This window comes from Petaurus breviceps, unplaced genomic scaffold (assembly GCF_028583685.1).
Source record: "Petaurus breviceps papuanus isolate PSGF00001 unplaced genomic scaffold, PetGlider_PUasm1.0 183, whole genome shotgun sequence".
In the NCBI taxonomy this organism is placed as follows: domain Eukaryota; kingdom Metazoa; phylum Chordata; class Mammalia; order Diprotodontia; family Petauridae; genus Petaurus; species Petaurus breviceps.
In genome coordinates, this window is record NW_027185791.1 from 20,116,028 (window position 1) to 20,140,633 (window position 24,606).

Genomic DNA, 24,606 nt, shown 5'->3' on the forward strand with positions numbered 1-24,606 from the left:
TTAGTCTCACTAAATACTTTTACACATTAAAATTGAAGTTTTTAAAATGGAGTGAATTTTCCTTGAAATAGCAAGAATAAAAAATGAGAATCCCAAGAGAGACTGCTATATAAACTTGGGAAGCACAGATTCAGAGTTGTAAGGGAATTTAGAGTTCATCTCTAGAGTCCAGTCCTCTCATTTTGTAGATGAAGAAAATAAGGCTTAGAGGTTCAGTGATAAGATTACCCATCTAGTCCATTACTTATGGTATTTATCAATCTTTTAATGTTTGGATTGGATGATAAAATCCCTTCATGGCATTTTAAAGTTATTCCCTGAAAATATTTACCTGGAAGTTGTAGTCCTTTTTGGGTCCTAAAGCACACCAACATTTTGCCTTATATTTATTCTTATTTTTGTTTTCTCTGTATACTTTGAATTATAGTCAGCAATGATTCCAAGTCTCATGGTAGTGTTAAATAAGATTCTTACAACTGTGTAGGAAAGTTTCTAATTTTAAAAATCAAAGTGGCTTGGATTTTGTTGTCTGTTAATAATGATTATTACTTTTCTGACTTTGTCCACTACAAGAATGAGTACTTTAAGAATTGTAAAATTTATTCTAGGATTTTAAAAAAGTTTATAAAGCTACTTGCCTGAAATTTAAAGTAGATTGACATTGCTTGTATTTAATCTTCTTCATTTTATGTTTGGTTCATGATTTCTGAAGACCAGTTTTTGACTCCAATAAAAGCTACTCTCTGTACTGTATATTTCCTTCCTGAAAACTGGTTTAGTAAGATGAAGTATCTTACTTAAACCCATAACAGCAAGAAACCATCAACAATCAATAAATCAATCAGCGACCATGAGTTATGGCCGAGTCTCCTGAGATCAGCCAAAAAAGCAGAGAGAGCAAGAATTCTGAGGACGGACTTCACCTAGTGTTTGATCAAGTGTCATCAATTAGGATTAATTTGCTAGATTCATTGTAGTTCCAAATAGAGGGATCACCAAAGATCCTATGTGTTTTACTAATGATTCAGTATCAATGCAGACTTTGTCAGGGACTAGGTGTGGTAGTTTCTCTTTGTGAGTGTTACTACCCAGTGAAAATCCCTATCCACTGTGTGGGTATGTAATGCTGCCTTACAATAGTTTTATTGATAGCAGAATTTTATAGAAATGTTTTATGGATGCTAATGGAAAAAAAAGCTACCAATAATTTCTCATTCTCTATAGTTACTTGCTATTTTTCTGTCCTATGTTTTACAGAAATTTTGGAGGGCAAAGGAAAACAGCATTTTATAAAAATAAATTCAGAATAAACATAATATAGAAATAATTATGTAGATATTACATGCAATTTGTAATTTTATTTCTGAAATTTGTGTTCTGCCTTCCTTTGGCCCACTTTTATTTTGAGTATCTTTATCTGGTAGTATCCTCCTCCCCCCAGGATAAAAATGTTATTGTACTTTGTTTTTAATACTTTCTTAAATTTTGTGATTCCTTTTTTTTGTGTGTGTGCAACAAATTGGTAAGTTTACACGTAAGAAATTATTTTTTGCCAGGGCTTTAAAGGGATCAAATTTCACATGACCTTTGCTCCATTGTCCTTTTTTAGCAGGGCCTGGGGAGAATTGCTATGAAATATATTCTTAGTAGTGTGGGAGTGGGTCTGCTATCTTTTCTTTTACTATTAAAGCACCAGATGGAGCACAGTTTTAAAAACATATGCCGATCGCAATAGGGAACACACAAACACCAAAATCTACTTTGAGTCACTCTAAGGGAAACCAAGAGTCGAAGTTTCTCCATACCCATCATGCAAATAAAATACATTTTTATAAAAATCTTTGGATGGAAATGTTGACTGACCATCATGAGTAATAACACTGTGCTTCTAAATGATTATAGGACAATCATTTGGTATCAGAGGAGGAAATAAGATTTTATTTCTTTTCTAAATACTGACAATAAGAAATGCTTGAGAATATGACAACTTTCTCCTTTGTCCCTTTCATGGACCACCAGTGTAAGGCATCCATTTTAAAATAAGGAATGCTTGAGAATAATTGAAAGGGTATGGATAATTTATATCACTGTTAATGATAGGTTTGATGCCAGCTGCCATCTATTCATCTTTGCAATGAAAGATTAAAGGCATTTTAATATAAAGCACAAGAGTTCTACAGAGAAAGGAGTGGTGCGTGGGGGAGGAGACCAGAGGTTTTTAGTTACTTTTAGGAAGTATTAGTTATGCTACTGTGGCAGAATACTTTATTTAGCAATAATTCTCATCTAAGGGATTTTCATGAACTGATATTTGGTGCTTATTCTCTCTCAGATGACATAGTAAGATGCCATAATTTAGTAATACCCTCTTAGGGTCACTATAGTTTAGGGTCTGTCACTATTTCCATTTCTCTCTCATTTCAAGAAATAGACATGGGGAAACTGTTGTTAAGCATAGTGGCATATATCACTTCTGTTCATATTTATGGGACACAAATGTATGATTTTAAAATGTGATTGCTTCAGTTCTCTGAGCTATAGAATTCTATCTTTTGGGTTTTTTTAATTTAAAAAATTTGAAAATTTCTCCAGAGGAGAAAAAACTTACAGAAATGTGCTTTGCTAAAGAATGTATTCTACATATAATACTGAGTTTAGAACTCGAGCATGGCAATTAAGGTGTTTGATTTCACTATCCAGCTTTTTATTAAATGTAAGCACACCACATGTGGATTGTGTCAAATTGTTAGGTCCCAAATAAATTACTGAATTATTAGATCCTATTGTCTTAATATTGTATTAAGATTTTTTTTCCTTTGACCAAACAAACAGTTAACATCATAGAATGTTAACCCCGGAAGGGGCCTCACCCATGATTCAGTCCAAACTCTTTGTTTTGTAAATGAGGAAACTGACTTATACTTTTTCATTTTTTGTTAGAATTAAAGAATTTGTTCACATTAAGATTTCATTAGGGCATAATGACTATCAAAATATATTAGTTATTTAGTCCACATAGACTTTCTGTATTACAGAAGTACTGTTTAGTAAGAGGCTAGTACTTAAGCATCCTAAAGAGTAATGTTTGAAAACAGTTACACGTTGTTGAACAGATTGAACAGGAACTTCCTTGCCTAGAAAGCTCTGCCCTCTTGCTTCTAAGAAAAAGTGTATAAAGTTAAATTATAGACTTTGGTTCTTCTGAAACCAATACACAAAAAAAAGTTAAAATAAGTAATCTAATGCCTCTCTTAGAGTTCTGAACCCACGTCTCCTGAACAGCACCTTAGTATGTCAAGAATATTTACTGAGAATCTTAGGTTTGAAACTATATGGAGATTTCTAAAGAAATAGAAGAAACAATTTCTGCTATTCAGAAATTTCGGATCTAGAAGGAAATAAGCTGTCTGTTTCCCCCTCCCCTCTTTCCCTTCTTTCTCTCTTTTCCCCCTTTGCCTCCCTCCCTTTCTAAGGTCATGTCTAAGTACAGATGAGTGTAGCAAAAAGAATATAAGTACTTCTTTTTCTTAACAATCGAACTACACTGGTCTAGTTGTTTCCAATGACAGCCCTTAATTTCTTAAAGTATATTCATTTACACATGCGGACTAGAAATTATGCAAGGAAATTAAGAAATTTAATTATCTGAATCTATTTGCGTACTTTAATGTAATTTATAAGCACAAATACAGGCTTTATCAACATGTTTGAAAACACTGAGTACATGAGGCTGGAAATGTATCTTGGAAGTTCTGTTTATGTTAATGATCTAAGATGAGCTATGAGCTAAAGTCATTGCACCTATTTTTAGAAATTCAGGATTCCATATGCTGCTATGTTCAACATATTAGCTTTTAATTGTACTTTTAGATCTCAGTGTCTGAGAAGGGAAGTTAGGTTCTCTATCCATATTTGCTGGAGGAAAGTGTGACACAGAGCTCCCGTGATGTGTTCATTAATCATCTTAGCCTTCTGTAGAAGGATATGAATCCATAATCCATTTTATACTCTTTATTTGTTTTTATTCATTTTCTTTGTGGACGGTTGCTTGTCACATGTAATTCAGTACCATCATTTTATGAAATTTGAGAATGCCACCATTTTTATCATCAATGTTCTAGAAGCATTTGTGTTCTGTCATAAATTTATGTCTGTATAATGTAAAATGTGATACCATTGAAATGAATTGTAAATTCAGTATAATTTAATGTAAAACATAAATGCCTCAAGTCAGTGAGCATTTATTAAGCACCTAATATTTACCAGATATTGTGCTAACCAACAGCCACAGCAGGTTTTTAGTACATATCTTTATTACTGTAAGTAAAAAATACTTCCTTCCTTCCTTCGTGGGTTTTCTTTTCTTTTCCTATGTTTGAATTTAAGATAAAATGAAAAAAAAGATCTGAACTTGTAATAAATCAAGTAATATCACCTTACCATAGTAGTAGATTTAGATTCTCAGAGCTGAAGGGAAGGCAGCATGACACAGAAAGCTGCCTTCAGATTCTGCTTCTGATGTTCATTTCCTGCGTGACCTTGGGTAAGTGTCCTCTCGGCCTCCGTTTCCTCGTCTGTATAATGAGAGGATTCTATATGGCCTCTGAGTTCCTTCCAAGCACTAAGTCACATTTTGTAGTTTAAAAGCTTCACCTCATTCCACTTGTGGTTTACAGATGAAAGCTTTCTTAAGTCTCAGAGGGTTAAGTGACTTGCCCAGAGTAACATAGGTCTGCAGTAATAGAATTGGACATTTAACCAAGATCTCCCGGTTCCCAGTCCAGTGTTCTTTTCCCTATCCCACTCTGCTCCCATGTAGTCAGAAACCCAGAGCAATCTAGAATCATGTGGATTTTAGCCCCATAACCTCTTGTAGTTTCTTTATACCGCATTTATATAGTATATCATTTGGGAATTATTAGACATTTCAGTTCTAGAATCATACCTTCTTATTTATTCCTTGACACTTCTAGTGTTTTGGCGAATAATTCTTTAATTTTCCTTTCTACTTCTGAAACCAGTTGCGTGAGTCTCCCTTGGGAATTAGGCACTCTATAGGCATATATCTATTTTATTTCACAGAAGTCAAGAGAAGCGGGCTTTTCAAGAGGCAGGGAGTTTGGGATGCTAGAATTGTGTTGTTTTAATGAGGAGATAATGTTTCTTCATTTGTTAGGACATCCAAATGTATGTAACCTGACATATAAGAAATGGAAAGAAAAGTACTGAGTGGATTTTTTTTTTTCGTCAAAATCTGAGCTTTTGGGGTGGCTAGGTGGTGTCGTGAATAGAGCACCAGCCCTGGAGTCAGGAAGACCTGAGTTCAAATCCGGCCTCAGACACTTGACACACTAGTCATGTGACTTTGGGCAAGTCATTTGATCCCAATTGCCTTCAAAAAGCAAAAGATTGTAAATAAATAAATTAAATCTGAACTTTTTTGGTAACAGGTAGACTAGGAGTTTGTAGCCATTTTGCGTATTTCCTCTTGTATTTGGAAGTGTTAATTTCCTATGGCAGTTTTTTCACTGTTAGCATATTGGCTCTCAAGACTAGAGAATAAAAGGCAGAATTTGGAGGCTAGAGCGTGTATGTTGGACAGTGTTTGTGATCCCACATTGCATTCATTATCTGTTATGGTCCTTCTCTCTTAAATTTTAAATACATTTAAACATACTTTACTTTGACGGAGAATTAAAAGACTATGTTTTGAAAGCTAATAGAGTACCCTCTCCTCACACCCTAGTTCAGGTCCTTACCACCTCTTATCTGGACAGTACTGGTTTGAAGCCTCCCCTTCAGTTTTCCTTACACAGTAGCCAGCATCATTAGCCTCTAGAATGGTTCTGATGATGTCATGGCTCTGTGCTACCATCTTGAATCTCTCCCTGGTTCCCTGTAAGATAAATAAGAACTCCTGCTCCCCCCCAAAAAAAAGAAAACCACCCTTCGCAATTTGATTTGAACCTAACCTTCCGTGTCAATTGATGTTTCTGTCTGTTATCATGATGGCCTTTACCTGAGCTATCCCTCAGTGCTAGACTGCGCTTCCTTTTTACCTCTACCTCCTAGAATCCCTCACTTTATTCTGGGTTCAGCTAAGGTTTCAAAGCAAATAGAGCACTGGACCTGGAGTCAGGAAGACTCCTCTTCTTGAGTTCAGCTCTGGCCTCAGACACTTACTAGCTGTGTGACCCTGGACAAGTCCCTTAACCCTGTTTGTCTGAGTTTCCTCATCTGTAAAATGAGTTAGAGAAGGAAATGGCAAACTCCTCTGGTATCTTTACCAAGAGAACCTCAAGTGGGTCACAGAGACTGGGACACAAGTGAGATGACTGCACAACTACAATGACTTGCCATCCTGACCCTGCACAAGACCTTTCCTGCTTCCTCCTCATTTTTTTCATGCTCACCTCCCCCGCCCCGAAATTGCTTTGTATTTATTCTGCATGTACTTGGCCTTCACTAATCTGTGTGCCTGCTGTTGCCGCAGTAAAATGGGAGCTGCATGAGGGCAGGATGTCAGACAGTGCCTTTCACCCAGAGGGTCTTTCAAGTGCTTGTGGAGTTCAATTGACATTAGCCATAAAGCTTGTTATTGTCCCTATCTTTAGAGATGCAGTATGTAGGATCCATTACCCTCCCACATACTCTCTCATAGTCTTCATTCAAACTTGAATCCTCCTTCCACCTCAGCTTTTCATACTTTTTGCTCTTCCTTCTTGAGAGGATCTCCAGTTGTCTTAGATCAATTAAGGTCAAAATCCTCCTTTGTTACTATTTTGCACATCAGGAAACAGAAGCCCAGGAAACAGAAAAATCTAAATGAATTTGCCCAAGATACATAAGTGAGTCACTGTACCCTGGAATTTCCACACCCTGTTTGAGGCTGTAGCAGCCAGACGTTGCCTTGTCTCTTAATTTTTCGTTTACTGAGAAGTTTTTGTCACTACAGCATTACACTGTATGGCACTACAGCATACAAAAGTATGTCTAGGGATGCTTTTTTTTAAGTATTTTTTAAGCTGTCCATTCTAAATCCCTCCAGCATTTTGCGTTGTGAAACCTAGCTCCTTTTCTGCTTTAATAGTATTAGACAGATGGTTCAAAACAAATCATTTTTCTGATGATTGTGCTTCAGCCCCCATCTTATGTAAAAGTTCTGTATTGTAATCTGTTTGAAGAGGCATAAAAAAGAAAAGTTCTGCATTGTAATTGGTTTAAAGAGTGTTGTGCTGTGGCAGTTTTCTTTCTTCCTCTCTTTTTCTTTTAAAGACTGTGTGATTCCGATAAAATAGAGGTTGTGTAGTCCAATAAGATCTTTTCTTCTTTGTTCTCACTTGTCCATTGGAGAGACCGGAAGCAGTTTTTAGAATTATTTTTAGATTTGAGTCAACCTGGTTTTCCTCACACAACAGTTCTTTGGCTAGCTGTCGGTGCCATGGTATCGGTTTTTATGAGTTTTCTGTTTGTATACTTGTAGGTTACTGCCTGTTTCAGTATTCTTTCCAGCTATGAAAAAAAAAAGTGTTTACCATCTCTGGTCTCCAGCCTGAAGTACACAAACTGCGGTCTAGTCTTAGTCCCAGGCACTTTACTGCCTTTCCCCTTCAGCATGCTCAGTCCCTATTCATTTGTTGCATTTACTAAGTTACTAAGTTACCACTCTTATTTCCTTTGCCCAAACTCCATCTTATTTACAGCTTCCTTTTAGTATAATGCTGTTTGGCCTCTAATGGTGCTGAACTCAGTTTTGCTACATTGTGTCAGGCAAAGGCTTCCGAGAGCTCCCTAACCCTTCTGTTAAATGGGTTTGTTTGTACTGCATGTGGTTTTCATCACACACATGGCACATATGGGCACAGGCAGTTTTCGCTTCAAGGACTCTCTTCCCTGAAATGGCCATTTTCTGAACCAGTTGAGTGTGTAAGTCTTAGGTGACACCCAGCATTTTAAATGTGTGGAAATCTGATTTTGATATTAAATAGCTGCCATTTTATCTCAAATAATCAAATCTCAGGTAAGCATAGAAGTCATGGGAGTTTTAGAAAATATGTTTTGATCAGTTATATATGGAACTATGTAAAATACAAATTGTCCAACTAATAAATGGCTACTTAAAAGAGCTAAGAATTTTCCAGGGGGGTATGTCCCAAGCAATCACATGTCACGTGATCTGTAAAGTCAGCAAACATTTATTAAGCATCTACTGCATGCCAGGCAATGTGCTTTGTATCTGGTAGAGACACAAAGAAAAGAAAAGCTGGTTGCTGATCTCCAGGTGCCCACGGTCTAATCAGAAATACAGCCATGTGCAAAGCATGATATCCTAGAGAGAAATCCGGTCGTCAAAGAGTGAAGGCATTAGCATGAAGTGGCTATTGGGAAAGTCTTGCTGCAGGAGGTAGGATTTAGCTGAGACTTGAAGGAAGCCAGGAGGCAGAGAGGAGGAGGGAGAGCATTCTGGGCATGGAGGGGTAGCCAGTGAAAATGTCTGGATCCTAGAGATGGGAGGGTCTTGTGTGAGAAACAGCAAGGAAGCTTCTGTCACTGGATGGGAGAGTGTGTGGAGGGACCTAAGATACAAGAAGACTGGAAAGGCAGGAGGGGGGTCTGGTTAAAAGCCAAACAAGATGATTTTATGTTTGACTCTGGAGGCCGTAGGGAGCCACTGGAGTTTACTGAATGGGTGGGGAGGAGCAACTAATGAGTTACAAGGCTGGAAGGAAAACTCGAGTGTCCTAATTCCCAGTCAGTTTTGATTTTTTTGTCTACTCCCAAGGTGGTTTGCCCTGCTCCTAAGTAGCACTACCAAATAAGAATCAGAGAAAAAAGCCAACCTTTAGTTATGGGGAAGAGGAAATGCTTTGAGGCATCTGTTGTATTTGTTGCTAAGATGGAGAGATTAGAGGAAGGAGGAGAACAAGAGAATGGATAAGCTCAAGATCCCCTTACATGGATGTCTGGGAGAGCCTAGAAACTCAGACTGTGAAAGTCACTTTTCCCTAGATGATGGAGTTTTATTAGCAACATCTTGACCGAGTTGGCTCTTGGGAAGGAGGAGTGGTCTTGAGGGAGTTTTTATTCTGCTGATTATGCAGAATTGGCAAAGATGGAAGAGAAAAACCACTGTGCAGGTGCCTCTGAGGGTTAAATCTGAAATCCTGATTTTCCTATTAAATTCCTGCCCCAAGTTAAAAGGCGTGAAATTTTTGTGAAGCATGTCCCAGTCAAAACCAATTGTGACAGGAAAACAGTCTCACGTATGTTTTCTTTGTTAGGCAATGAATGTGACCAGATTACCAGGCTTCTTATTTTGGGAAGAATTAAAGGGGCTCTCACAGATCATTCTTTCTCTCAGTCTGTTTTTGTTTGTTTGTTTTTAAAGAAAAGCAAGTGTGTTTCTTATTTAAGGGAACTAGATGGTACAGTGGACAGAAGTGCAGGGCTGGAGTCAGGAGGCTCTGAGTTCAAATCCAACCTTAGATAGTTACTAATTGGGTGACCCTAAGCAAGTCACTTAACCTATTTGCTTCAGGTTCCTCAACAGTGAAGTGGGGATAATCATATCATCTGGGCAGTATTTGTAAAGTGCTTAGCACAGTGTCTGGCCCTTGTAGTAGATGCCATAGAAATTCTTATTCCCATCTACCCCTTTAATATTTTTTTTATCAGTTTCACCCCCTGCTACTGCCTTGTTTTTCTCTTCTTTACCACATATGTATATACTTTGATGTGTTTGCATTTTGGAAATGTTTGCTTTTCTGTAGTTGTCATTTCCTCTCCTTATGACCTTTTCCCCCCCGTGCCCCTCTCCAAATGCCATATTTATATAACTAATAATACTGCCTTGTCTGTGTGAAAGATTTAGTGATGCAGAACTGTATTTATTTTAAAATATGGGCAGGAGGGGGAGGAAGACTGGCTTAGGAAAATAGAATATCAGATTATTATTATTTTAAAATGAGAGCCTGTCTGTGTGTCAAACTATATGTTAAAGCATTGATATAGAAAATGTTTTAAAGGTTTTCATGTGGAGGAGACATCATGCTTTTTTTTTCTCTTTGGTCCCCAGCTCAGAAGAGTAGATGGAAGTGAAAAGAGGTAAATTTTGGCTTGGGGATAGGGGGAATGTATGGGGTTGAAATGACTTGCTGACTGCTAGAGACATCCAAAAGTGGAATAGTCTTCTTTGGGAGGTAGTGGGTACCCCTCAATGGAGGTCTTCAAACAGAGACTAGATGATCACTTGTTGGTGTATTAAAGAAAAGAGCTTTTGTTTGTTTGTTTTTTCCTACGTAGATTGGAGTAGATGGCTCCTGAATGCCCCCTTAGGCTTTTACTTCCCATTGTGACATGAGAGGATAAAGTGCCAGAGAATAGGGAGGGCAGGTCTCTTTTGTACTGTGCATATTATGCAATCCAATCCTAACATTCTAACAACAATCCTAACATGTTGAAGGTCTTCAGGATGAACTGGAGAAGAGCAGAAACAGCAAGTGGGATCTAATATAATAGTGACTCGTGTTTCTCTAGAGTTTAAAGGTTCACAAAGCATTTTTCTTGCCCAGGCCTAAGTGCTAGGTGGTAGAAGTGATATTCTTCCTGTTTCACAAGTTAAGGAAACTGATGTTCAGAGGGGTTAAGGGACTTGCCTTAAAAAATGTTTGAAAACGGGGATTTGAACCCAGGTCTCCTGCGTCCAAGACTAGAGTTCTTTTCTCTATGGGAAGGGCAAACATCAGCTATGTCACCCTTATAAATTAGTTTTGAAAAATTGCTATTTACATGAAATCTATTAAAAGTAGTACTGATAGGGGTGGCTAGGTAGCACAGTGAATAGAGCACCGGCCCTAGAGTCAGGAGGACCTGAGTTCAGATCCAGCCTCAGACACTTAACACAAAACTGGCCACATGACCTTGGGCAAGTCACTTAACCCCAATTGCCCTACGTTCCCCCCTCCAAAAAGCAAAAAAAAAAAAGTAGTACTGATAGAAATACCTTGAAACTACTTTATATGTATATATTTCATTATGCATATTTTATGTATATATCCTTTATGTTGTTATCTGAAGGCATTTGTCGGAAAAGGAATGAGAAATCAATGTCTGTGCAACCATGGATTGTCCTTGGTTTGAAGCTGCAATCATTATTTCCAAGCCCTGGCACTGTTTGCATCTTACTGACTCATTCTTTTTGATGCTGTTGCCTAGAAAAAACTGCCATATATATATATATATATATATATGCATTCAAAGACATTGTCTCCATGGCCCATCTGAGCAGTAGAACAGCTGAGAACCATGAAGTATTTAGCATGATAGACACCAACAAATCATGGCAGGGAATAACAATATTTTCAAAAGTTTTGTTTGGTAAACTTAGGTTCATTCTTTCGGGATCAAGCTTTGAGTTGCATTACTACAACCTTGATTTAAGTTTGAGATAATGGCAGAGGAAATCTTGTTCCAACAAGACTGCATTTTTGTGTGTAAATCCTTTGAAAGGGGGTGAAGAAAAAACTAATAATGGTCATTGTGAATTTTGAACATGTAGTTCTAGTTATCTAGACTTTTTGTTCCTGACCTAGTTCGAAATAATAAAATATAGGAATAGGAAAAATAGAGAATGGGCACATAGGAATTTCCAAATAGCTCTTATTATTCTTATCTATTACTTTCTCGTTGAAGGGTTGGCCACACAAATTTCTGTTTATGGCTAAGCACAAAGAAGAGAATTTAACAGCACACCTGGAGGTACCAACTCTTTTTTTCAAACAGTTTATCATAGCAAATTTTAATATGAGGTTAGAAATAACAGTTTTGAAAGGAAAGTAACTTCTATTTCAATACAATAGTAAAGTTCAGATGCAGAGATCATTTTGTATCCCAAGCCAGTTTAAACTAAGCATTTTGTTTATAAAAGCTCTGTTGATGTACAATTAAATTACAGAATTACAATTACAGAATTATTTATATTCTTTTGCTTGTTTGTTTCCTTTCCCCCACCCTGCACATGAATATCCCACAAACTACTTATTACAGAGAACTTGTGAGGAAGCCATGGTACTGTCCCTATCCTCAACTGTTTATGAATTGAAACTTTTCCATCTTACAATTTGACTATTAAGGGCCCGTACTTTTGCCTAGTCCAAAGTGGTGTTAAATATGAACTAAAGTCTTCTTGATGGCAAACTTTTATGACTTTTCAGTCCTCATGTCTACTTAGGCCATCATCTCCCCCGCCCCCCCCCCAAAAGAAATGGTTTCATAGGAATACAAGCCATGGAGATGCATCATGGTTGGGGGAAGATAGTTGTTTCTCTGCATGTAGGCATGTGGTTATAACATCACCTTTGAATCTGCAGACAAGCTGAGGTCCCCTTAGCATGAAGTCAGGCCCAGGCAGCTTTGTTATTTCTGTGTGCTGTGTTCTCAGCCCACTCCCTATGGTACAGTTGTCTCCCAGGCAGTCAGACTGACTCCAGGAAGCTGGTGCGTGTGGGATGCCCTGCGTTGCCACATGGAAATACATGTTGTCTGTATTCAGTTGTGTAATTCCAGCAGACCTGTGCCAAAGGGACTTAGCTGAAATCGTCGTCCCACATCTTTGATTTGGGTCTTCTACTCCTTTGTTAATTAATGTTAACCCAATTTTGGAAGGGCTCAGTAGCCAGTGGCACAATGCCTGCTGATGTCCCGGGTTTGTAGAATTCCAGTAAGTTTTCAAAAGTCATCTCTAAGAGTTCTTTCCCAAAGTTGCTTCTAAATTCTGTAGCTCTTAATATTAATCATCAACAAAATAGACTTTGCATTGTCACAATTGGCATGTATTTAACACTTAAAAGTCTGCCAAATGCTTTATGTAACTTATCTCCTTTGGGCCTTAGCACAATCCTGCAAGAAGGATGTTTAAAGGTGTTTTTACCCCTATATAATAGGTGAGGGTACTGATCTGAGCCTCAGAGAGGTCGTCACATAGCAAGTAAAAAGGACCAGAGAGCTAGAGCAGAAATGGACCCCAGGGTCCATCTAAACTCAGTTTCCTTGCAGGTACGGAAATTGAGGGCCCACCCAAGGAGGTTGTGTGTTGCCCCAAGTCACATAGGTCATAAATGTTAGAGTCGTAATTTGAACTCAGATCCTGATTCCAAATCAATGCCTTTTCCATTGCTCTGTGCCCCAGTTCTCAGCCTCAGAGGTGCCTTTAACTATACGGCTCTTTTTACTCACTATACAACATATTTTTGGAGGCCTGCATTTTCCACCCTTGAATCAGGACTTGAGCTACATTAACTATTTTCCTGCATCAGGTTTTTTATGGCCTTATTATGAACTAAAAGAGTTAATGGGCCTTCTGTAAGCACTTGACTTATTACCAGAGTCACTTAGGCACTGAGGATAAATTTGCCAGGTATTTGTATCTACTCTGAGTAATTTGTTATAAATTATTAAGAGTTCTTAAAATGTCATCAGCATATTCAAATGTTTATATCATCATGAATCAATTTTGGTAAAAAAAAAAAACATTGAATACATGTCTACCACTTTCTAACAGTGGCTGTATTTGTTTCTGCAAGTATGTAGAGTAGAGAAGGAAAGGTTGTTGAGCAGGACTGCTAGTTACTCCCTCTTGTCTACCCCCACCCTCAAATGGGCAACACCCTGTGTTCCCAAATCTCCGGGTAGGAGTGACTTTCTCTGTTCTGTCTGCTCCACCCAGCTGAGACTAAGGGGTTTCTACAAAGGACAGGAGGTGCTTGAAGCCATTGACCACAGAAGAGGGAAAGGCTCAGTCATGTCTACGTTTCTTTTGGTCTGGATTCGCTTGGTCTCTCTTTGATTTTGGAAACATAAAATATGAAGCAATAAAATCTCTTTTCTGCCTAGCTCTAAGTCCCAATGCTTCAGATAGTACTAGAAGTTATGAAAACCCCTCTCTTCCCGAGTCCATCAACCCCAACCTTCTTGTGACAGTTTGACCTCCAAGGACACACACATACACAAATTTGTGTAGTAATAACAGCCATTTGGTCTTAGAAAAAAACAGTTTTTTTCTAAAGCAAATGGCAAAACAGGCAGGAAAAAATGTTTTTAATGAACAGTGATTGATAAAATAGATTCATCTTTCCCTAGAGAGAGAACTGGAGGGGAGAGAAGAGGCAGAAAGTGAAAGCATACAATTCACTAGGCCCTATCTCCATGGTACATCGGAGACAATACATACATACATACATACATACAATACAGACATCCAGTTTTGATATTGGAGTCATGGTGTCCCCTTCTCCTTTCTCCTCTCATAGTACAATGGCTGAAGCCGCTTAGGGTGTATGGGGTCAGAGGCAACCCCTGTCTGTCTTCTCTTCCCATCTCTCTCCCTCTCCCATTCTCACTCTCCCCCTCTCTCTGCCTCCCTCCCTCACTCTCCCTCCCTTCCTCTTTCCCCTCCCTTACTCCCTCTCTCCCCCTCCCTCTTTCTCTTCTCTATCCCTCCTTCTCTCTCTCTCCCCCTCCCCCTGTCCCTCTCTCCTTCTTTCCCTTTCCCCCCCTCCTTTTTACATCATATGTTTTCTTCTTCCACTACGCCTAGCATTTATTCAAATTTCTTGATTTTTTTCCCCCATAAGACCCACTCTTTTCCCCTGATATTAACCCTTAAGGCAAGGGGCAGAGAGAAAGGAGGAGGGAAAGTGGAGCAGAAACAAAGAAGGAGATTGTGCTTTTGGCCCTGGCCCACTCCTGGCAACTTTCATTAGTCTTATGACAGTCCCCTATTGGAGAGGCTGGGTGGTGTAGTAGAAGACGCTTTTGACTTAAAGTTAGGAAGGGTTTGGGCTCGATGTCTGACTTCAACCCTTGCTAGTTGTTTGATGTGTGTATGCTCTGAGCCTCTGTTTCCTCATCTGTAAAATGGGGCTGGTACATTTCTATCTCCCACTGTTGTCATAAGGAAAGTGTATGTGACGTAGAGACATGTGTAAGTCATAATTATCTTCAGATTTACTTGTAGCATCATAACTTGGCCAAGTGACTGGTCTAATAGGCTTGATTTTCCCATCACTGACTGATACAGACTTTGAGACAGGGGTTACAGGTATTATAAACCGTAAAGCCTTATATAAATGTGAATGGTTTTTATTGTTATCTATCTAGCCTTCCAACTATTTGCTGCAGTGTTGTTAAGCAAAGAGAGTAGGGGCCACTGACAATATTAATTAAAATCAAGATCTCAAGCATTTTGTCCTTATTTCACTCAATAAAGTGCTCTAACCTGTACTATTCTGTAAATGTTAAAATTATTTTTAAGAGGTAGGAGAGTCAAGGAAAGTATAGATCTGTTATTTCATCTGTGCAAGGAACTCCTGGTGAGGATATTCCTTCCATCATTGTCAATCAGTCTATTATCTGCCAATTGATACTCTTAAGAGAGTTTTCTGGGATCTGTCTGTCCAAGGTTGGACTTGAACCCCTAGGTCTTCCAGACTTGAAGCAGCCTTTATCCACTGCCTCTGTATTATTATGAGCAATGTGAACAATGTCCAGTCCTTACCATCCTTCATGTATGCTGATTGACCAGAAGGTCAGGAAAAGAAAATTAGATTTTTATAATGTGGGCCTAAGCATAGAGGGCCACAGGTGTAACCCAAAAGTGTGCCAGGTTTCAAAAGGCTGCCACAGTTGATTTCAAAAGAGGGAGAAATCAGTAGAGAAAAGAATTCTATGGGAAAGTACTTTTCTTTAATTACTTTCATAAAGGAGGTCAGGCCAGTGGAAGAAATACGAGGAGAAGAAAAGGAAAGAAGAACGTTTTTCAGTTGTTTAACTACCACACACTTTCCAGAATGTCCTTTTGAAAGGGTGGATTTTACTGGGCAGTTTAAAATCAAAATAATCATAAGCCTTTTGTCAGATTGACACTTAGAATTGTTTGTCTGTTTTTTCAGGTTTCTCTTTCAGAAGATCATTGAGAGCTTACATTTATCTTAAATGTAGTGATAGCATACATATGTCATTCTCCGCGGTGAAATCTCTAAGTGTAAATGACCAATGGAAAGCTTGGCGCAGTCAGTCAGACCAGCGAGCTAGGACGCACTTACTGCGTGCCAAGCGCTGCAGCGTTGGGGATGCAGAGGAAGCTAGGAACAGTCCCTGTCTTCAGGGAGCCCATAGTCTAATGGAGACAGCATGAAGCAAGCCCATACAAGCAGGGCATCTAGATACGGATCTCTTGACTTCTCTTTCTGACATTGTGCTGATCTTTCTCAGCAGGAGCAAATTTTCCATCTCTCTGTCCTTCAGAGCATCATTGTACAACCAGTTGAGTACTGGTAATAGATGCACTGATCATTCAGCATGTGGGTAGGGTGGTGTGCAGGATTGTGTATTTATAGGGCACCTGCAATGGTTACTCTGGCATATATGAAAATAGAAGTCATGGGAAGTAAAGGAAACAGCTAAGGGAAGCTGACGGTGACATCTCTGCATACAGCAGGAGTTGGGGGTGGGGGGAAGGAGCACACACGGACACAGCACTTGCTGTAGTGAGGATATTTGACTGTTGGCATGGGGTTGGTAAATTCACAAGGGTCACAGATTTAGAGGTAGAAGAGGGACGACAGGAGTCATTTATTCCTGCTCCTTCTTCCCCTTAGCATTGTAAAGATAAAGAAACTGGAATCCAGAGAAATGAGAGATGTGACATCACTTCTGCCCAAGGGGCTGGGCTGTGATTCCAAACCCATGTCATTTAACTCAGATTCCAGAACTCTTTGCACGGTACCTTACTGGATGCTTTGTCCATAGGAAATGATTAGAATGTGGTGAGACCAGGTCAGAGAGTCAGGATTTGGTCATCCTATACAAGAACTGGTTAAGTGCCCTCTGGGTCAAAGACCAATACTATTGATCAACTGTAAAATAATGAAATTATTCAGATGTGTGTGTTTTTTTTTTTAAAGATTGATGCCTCACCTGCAGTGTTTCCATTGGTAGCAGTGGGTTTTGTGTGGGTTTGGGGGCTATAAAGGAAAATAAGATACTTGGAGGTTTCCAATCTTTTCTTTACTCCCTGTCCCCTCCAACATAGATGAAAATTTCACTGTCTCTTAATGTTAACCTACTCTTAGATAGAGATCCATATTATAAGGACTGCTGCTAATAGCCACTCCTAGCATCTTCCTTCATTTGCAGCCATAGTTACAGAATGTGCTGTCAGCGTATATTAATAAGTAAGCTGAACTCAGTTACACTCTAATAGGGCCATTGACCTGGTTTGAACTCCATAATAAGTAAATGGCAGATTTATTTGTTTTCTTCCTTGGTTTGTTTTATGATCTTTAAGGAGGAAATTAAATAGCAAAATTCTGCATTCACATAATGCTAATGGTCTGATGTCCGGAAATTTAGAGTTAAAATTGAAACACAAATTTAACTCTTTGGGATTGTGTTCTAAATTATGTTCAACAGTTTTATGGGCAAATCAGTAACTTTTCTATGTTTTTTAAATTATAAATTATAACATTCTTTACAAATGAAAACAAGCACAATAAGAAATTATATCCTCCATATAACCATAACATCCGAATGATTTACTTCTTGCTTAAAGTAAGATATAAATTGTAAAATTATAATTTATTTTCTGTCTCTATAATTAAAAAGCTTTGTTGCTGCTGTTTTTAAGTAGTCGCTCTCATTCTATTTTATTCACTTTGTGAAGTGATCTTCATATAAATCTTTCCATCATTCTTTCTTGGTGTCCTTTCTATTTGTTATTTTTGGGATCAGTCATATTGAATTACATTGACATACAGTGTAATCAGTCAATCCTCAGTTGTTGGAACATGAATATTTGTTGCCATTTTTTCACTGCTACAAAACAAGCAGCCTTTTTATTATTGTTTTAAGGACTGGCTTAACCCTTGACTTTTTTAAACTTGCAAAACTATGTATCAAAGAAATCTAGAGTTGGTATTATAACGTGCTCAGTACATGCTGTTGACTAACAATGTATTCCTCCATGGATGAGTTTGGAGTGCTGGAGTCAGTGGTCTCTAAGATTCTTTTCAACAATGAATTCTGTTACCCTCTATCTAGCCATCCATCTCTCTATAAACATATATATATATATATATGGAATTTTTATGCTGTTTCTTCATAGGAACAAGTATTTTTATTGCATTTATATTCACTAAATAGTAAATAAATGAGTTATCAATGTTATTTGACTTAAGGATTTTTCCCTTTCAGTGTTTTATAGCTTGCTACATTACCATATGTGTTTTCTACCCCAAATTGCATGAATACAGTCATCGTTTTCATATGTGTATGTCTGTCGTGTATAGACTCATATCTTTGGTGCATCAGATGTTAGTTCATACAACAGCTTTAAAGAATAAAATGAATACTTTTGGTTAGTTTCTTCTTATGCAAAGACTTTTTAAAAAAATTCAGAGAATATTTCCTATTCTTAAATATAAATCAAAGAGTAAGCCTATGGATATAGGGCCAGTATTAATAGGAGTCAGACCTGGATTTAGTTCTGACTCTGATTCATACTCTCTGTGTGACTAGGAACGATGATTTAACCTCTACATTCTCCCCACCCCCTGCATGTTGAAGGACAATCGGGAACTTCACTTGGGCTTTGGTGAGGGAGTTTCCAAAATTTGGGTGTCATTACATCAGTGATATCACATGTTTGAACTGCCCCCCACCCAAAGGGGGGTAAACAGCTACTAGAGAAAGGTAGTGATTGCTGTAAATTCTTACGATGCGATTCAGCCCTTTGTTGCTTTCTACACTCCTGCTGGACACTTGTTCTCGTTCTGTCTTTCCTTCTCTTCTCTGTTGGATTCATAGCTTAGAGGTCTGTATTCATATGGCTCTCCTTAGCTTCCCACTCTGCTCCCGTGGCCATCACCTCCTGTCACTATGCAGAAGAATTTACATCTGTGTCTATAGTTCTAGCCTCTCTTTAGAGTTATTTCATCTCCAACTACAGATAGTGCATTACTATTGGAATAGTCCACTGACAATTGAAACTCACCATGTCTAAAATCAAGCACATTATTTTTGTCCCTAACACCCTATAGACCTTCTTCTGACTTAAATAGTTCTTCTGGCATCCCAGTTCACTCTCTATCCCTTGTTTGTAACCTTGTGAGGAGGTAGCTTTAATTTTCTCTCTTCCTCATCTCCCACGTATATTCAGTCATTGATCAAGTCCAGTCACTTCACCTTTGCAATATTTTTATTCATCCCTTCCTCTGTATTCCCAAGGTGACTGCCATAGAACAGTCATTACCATCCACCTGGACTTTTGCAATAACTTCATAAAAAACAGTGATTCTTTCACTACTCCAGGATATACTCAATGTCAAATAATCTTTTTTTACCCATAGTTCTAGTCACATCATTTGAAATTTTTAGTGACTCCCTATCACATGCCTGATACTGTGTTAATTCCTTTTCCAGACATTGAGAGCCCTCTAGAATCTGACTCCCATTGGTCCTTTCAGCATTGTCTCATATCTTCTCCCTCGTATAAGCTATACTCAAACCAAATTAGATTATTCTTTGTTCCCTAAAGCTGAGCTTGTATTACTAACCTGCCACCATCTTCTTGCTTATATTAACTACTATGCCTGGAATGCCTTTCTTTACCCCTTTTGCTGTGCCCATCATTTAAACCCTAACTCAAATGCTACCTTTTCTCTGAAGCTATCCTCAATTACCACAATTGATAATGACCTTCTTTAGACCATTTGATTTAGCAATTCTAATGAGTCTGTAATATCATGTGTGTCTAATTCTTCTACTATAGGATAAGATCCTTTAGGGGCAGAAATTCTTCTGATTTTTGTCTCTCCCCAAGTCACAATCACAGGATGTGTGTAACATGTTTATTGAAAGCCATTGCTAAATAAAAGAACAGAGTTTCTGAGTATACTTTCGCGTCTTGTACCTCTGAAATTGTTTTAATTTTTAGGTAAGATGATGAATTTCAGGACAGCATCCAACATATCAAAACCCCAAAGGAAGAGTACAGTATATATTTATGTATGATGTTGAGTTATGGGTCATAAATTAATTGGATGTAGAGTTAGTTGTAAATATTATGTAATGCTGTCTCATTTTTGTAGATTGGATAAAGTCCAGAGAAATTTAAGTGGTTTGTTCAAGTTATCACAAGCAGTGAATGACAAAAGTCAGGATAGAGCCCAGGTCCTCTAATGTCAAATCCAGTATTTTTTTTTTCAGCTATACTATGTGATAAAGGCAAGCAATAGAAGCAGAAAATGTCTAGAATTATGATCTTTTTGCAGGGAGGCAGTTAGGGTTACAGGACTTACCCAGGGTCACACATCCAGTAAGTGTCTCAGGCCAGATTTGAACTGAGGTCTTCCTGCCTCTAGGACCGGTGCACCATCATTGCACCACCTTAGCTGCCTCAGTATGACCTCATTTTGAACTGACATCAGATGGCAAAAGGGTCCCTCCCCATTTGGGGGTAATTTCATAGATGGAATTGTTCTTTTGAACCTCCATACTTTGATCTGCTTTATGCAGTATTTATCAGGCTTGTCTGCTGGAGATGTTTAAAGGAAATAATATGACCATAGCCAAATCATTTGACCTCTCTGAGTCTCAGTTTCCTCATTTGTAAAACTGGAAAAATACCACCTACAATACCTACCTCAGAAAGTTATATGTGGAGATGATGTATGTGAAGTGCTATGCAAACCCTGAAATGATAGTCGTGTTAATGGCATATGTGTCTATTGATGTGTCAATAATATATACTTTATTGATTGTTTAGGGATCAGCCTCTTTTCCTTGTTTATCTACCACATTGGCTCAAAATCTTCTCATTACCAGCTAGTTTCATGAAAATAAAAGATAACAGGATGTTCAGGGTCGGAAAGGTAGCTTAACAGTAGTGGAAAGACCCTTGGAATTTATTTGGAAGACTAAGCCTTAAATCCTGGCTTGTGACCTCGGGCAGACTTCTCGACTCCTCTGATGCTTGGTTTTTTTTTTTTTGTCTTAACCCTTTCATTCACATGAGCATTATGAAAATGTAAGGAATTACCATGATCAGCACTTTTTATTGACTTACAAAGTAAGTGGCAGAGATACAGTCAAGAATGAGGATCCGGGTCTTGCACACGCGTGTGTTGTACGCATGTTCTCAGGCTTCTCTGGGACTGTGCGTGTGGCATTCCTTCACTGTATTCATGTCTGATCATCTTGGATATTCCCTGTATCCATATTTTCCTGTAAATTTGCATTTAAGGGGCCTGTTTAATGTGCTGGATGCTTCCCTTGTGTTCCCGTGCCTTTGTATGGAGACCAGTGCATCGTGCGAATTGTGTGACCCCTTGTTCTAGCCTTATCTCCTACTAGCCCCTGTCTTTTTCAGTCGTACATTTCTCTAAAGACATCCTTTTCATCAACCCTTCGGCATAATTCCACAGTTGAGTGTGTCTCAGACTGCTTACGCCCACCATGCTCCTCTCTCAACTTCAGTTCTTGGGAGATTATTTTCCCTTTTCAGTCATAAAACATCACGGAGAGAATCTTGGTATTAAATACTATAAGAATCAGGCAAGTCAGTTGGTGCAAAAAGTTTATTATACTTTTTCTTTGAAATAAACTCTACTTTCTTTGCCTTGTGGATAAAACAGAAATGCCCTACATCAGTTGCCACATCTTGGTCCTTCAACATATTCCTCAATTCCAGCTTTTTTTTTTTATCTTTTTGGAGGGGGAAGGCAGGGCAATTGGTGTTAAGTGACTTGGCCAAGATCACACAGATGTTAAGTGTCTGAGGCCAGATTTGAACTCAGGTCCTCCTGACTCCAGGGCTGGCACTCTATCCACTGTGCCACCTCACTGCCCCCAATTCCAGTCTTTCTAGTGTCAAAAAATTTGTCTTTAACTTCAGAGATATGTTTAAAATCATTGAATGAACCGTGTGGGTTCTTAGTAGCAATGCAGTATGCCCTTCTATTCATTTTTGGGCTCACCTCCTTATCAGTTTTTATATCTGACCAAGATAAAAGTATTGCAAGACAAGCTCTTTGGGTTATTTGTCCATTTGATATAGTCCAGACAATTAAGAATTTTTTATTAATTTGGGATTTTTTTTGCTGTATAGGTGAGTCAATTGATCACATTTAGGAGGCCAACTCTGCAGTGATCTGGGCTTTGTTGTACATTTGTACATCTCACATATTCTAATTGTATAACAGGAAATTTTTCCTTATTAGGTAATCCCTTTTTCTTTAATTTTTTACCTTTTTGTACCTGGATATGTTAGTGGTCATGAGTTTATTTCCAAAGTTTGTATTTTCTCGGCATTGTTAAGTTACTTGGGGCCCTAACGTTGGAGTTCCATTTCTTTTTGTGCACTACAGTTCACTTTTAGGCTCTCTCCTCATCATGATTTCTGGCCACCTAAAGCCAGCCAGTCAGTGAACATTTCAGTGCACGTGATGTGTCTAGCACATTGCTAAGTGCTAAGGATACAAAGAAAGAGGGGAAAGGACAATTCCTGCTTTAAACTCACAGTCCAATGGGAGAAACAATGTGGAAATAAGTGTACAAACAAGTTACATACCAGATTATCTGGGCCTAAACAATCGAGGGAAGACACTGGCATTAATTACGGCAGATGAGCTTTTACCTGAGACTTGGAGGAAGCCCCAGAGGCCAGGAGAAGGAGATGAGGAGGGAGGGAATTTCCAGCATGAGGATACCCAGAGTCTGGAGCGAGATCATTTTGTGTGAAAAACAGCAAGGAAGCCAGTGTGGTAGGGAGTGCAAAACGTACAGTGTAGGAGGGAGCCAGCTTGGGAAGGGCTTCGAATGACAGAGGATTTTGTATTTGATCCTGGAGGCAATAGGGAACCCCTGGAGTTTATGGAATAGGAAGGGTACCATGGTCAGATCTGTGCCATTAATTAATTCATCAGCTAGCTGAGTAGAGGACACTCTGAGCAGTTTTCGGGCTCAGTAATAAGAAGTCTGAATTGTCAGTTAACTCTCTTCCTCTCTCCTTTGGTGATACCCTTGCTTTGGTTATTTTATTGTTGTTTTTTTTTGTTTTGTTAGCATATCCCCCAGAGGTACAGAGGAGGATGCATTCAGTTTGCTTTCTTTCAGGGGGCTTATGTCACAAAGATTTGTTGAGGGAGAGAGATTGAAATCAGTTGGGGGATATTTCTAGACCTCCTGTATTTACATTGTCTAAGTCTTCTATTACATGTAGTGAGTGCTAGGCCATCTGCCCTTTGACTTCCTTGGGATGTCCTGTCTTCACGTCTGTTGTAACCTTTCTGATGCCTGCTTGTCCTCAGAGCGAAGTTCAGGGTTCACATCAGCAGACTTTATAAAAGACTTCTCAGCCCACTGCGTGTGTGTTAAAGCCTAGATCTGAGAACTGAGAAAGCTGAACTAGGACAGTCATGTTGTGATGGACATAACACTGGCTTTCGAGTCTGATGGCTGGCCTGGCTTCAGGGCTCAGCTTTGTGTGATCTTGGGCAAGTTGTCTTATCCTCAGTGAGTCCCAGCTTTCTCATTGATGCAATTGGGAAAATCACAGTGATCTTTCTCCCAGGGCTGCTGTGAGGATCAATAGAATTTATCTTGTATATATGTAACCTTTTATAAAGCATTCTGTGTGTGTGTTATTGTTACTATTGGTATATGTTGAATTGGCGTCATGTTTCTGTATAAATTAACTTATTTTATTTACTGACTTTACTGTAATTGTTCGTTTCAAAGTTGTCCCTCTGTTTTCGGATAACTGTCTTTGGCACTGACTCTGACATTGAGTAGGGCTCTTCTCCAAAGATTCCTCAACTGTAAAGGAAAGGGGTTATGCTAGATCAACTCTAAGGTTCTTTCTAGCTTTTCAGTTAAACTTAAGTAAAATAATTACTGGAAGAGGAGACAGGAGTAGGATTTCATGTTTCCATTGTCATGATTGTAATGACTGCTTTAGGGGTTAAAAAGTGATTCATCCAGGTTTTTTGTCCCTTAATTTTAAATTAATTGATTCAGTTGTTTTGAAATACTGCCCTTGTAAAGGATTTATTCTTTGCCTTTCATGAAAGGATAGTAATGTGATTAAGTGGAAAGGACTGGAATTTAGAACCCCAGGATTGTATTCCAGGTTCTACCATTGACATATATTCAACTTGGGTTAAATCAGTTTGAAAAGTAACCCTCCCACCACCCCCTTCCCATCCAAATGAACTTTCATACAGGTCAAGAGAGTCAACCTGATCTCCTAGATTGAGCACAGGACCAAGAGTGAGGATTTGCAGATTAATCCTGTTTCCAGCTTTTACTTTGTGCCTATTGATCACACCTGAATTCTTCCCACTCCTTTGAACCTGATTCATCATGAAACCTTTTTCACAATTAGATGGGTGCAACTCCCACTCAGGCTTAGAGAGGCTTTTAAAGCTGGAAGTGACCACAGACCTCATGGAGTCTGCCCTCTCCTCCCATGCCCATGTACATTATGAATTTGTGGAAACTGACATGCAGAGAGAGGATGGTTGAGTACAGCTCCAGAACTAGACCCCAGGC

At 38.7% G+C, this 24,606-nt stretch overlaps 1 protein-coding gene across 9 annotated transcripts in view; it reads left to right on the plus strand.

The window, feature by feature from the left end:
• The window catches only part of AOPEP (aminopeptidase O (putative)), a 567,977-nt gene that overhangs the window by 434,464 nt on the left and 108,907 nt on the right, over positions 1 to 24,606 (plus strand). Inside the window, exon 14 of one of the 9 annotated variants that reach the window (XM_069087995.1) lies at positions 813 to 24,267. The exons of the other annotated variants lie outside the window; for them this stretch is intronic. Within the exon in view, the coding sequence (XP_068944096.1) occupies positions 813 to 836 (24 nt within the window). The 3' untranslated portion in view covers positions 837 to 24,267. Of the gene's footprint in view, positions 1 to 812; positions 24,268 to 24,606 lie in introns of those variants that run through there. 9 annotated transcript variants of the gene reach the window in all.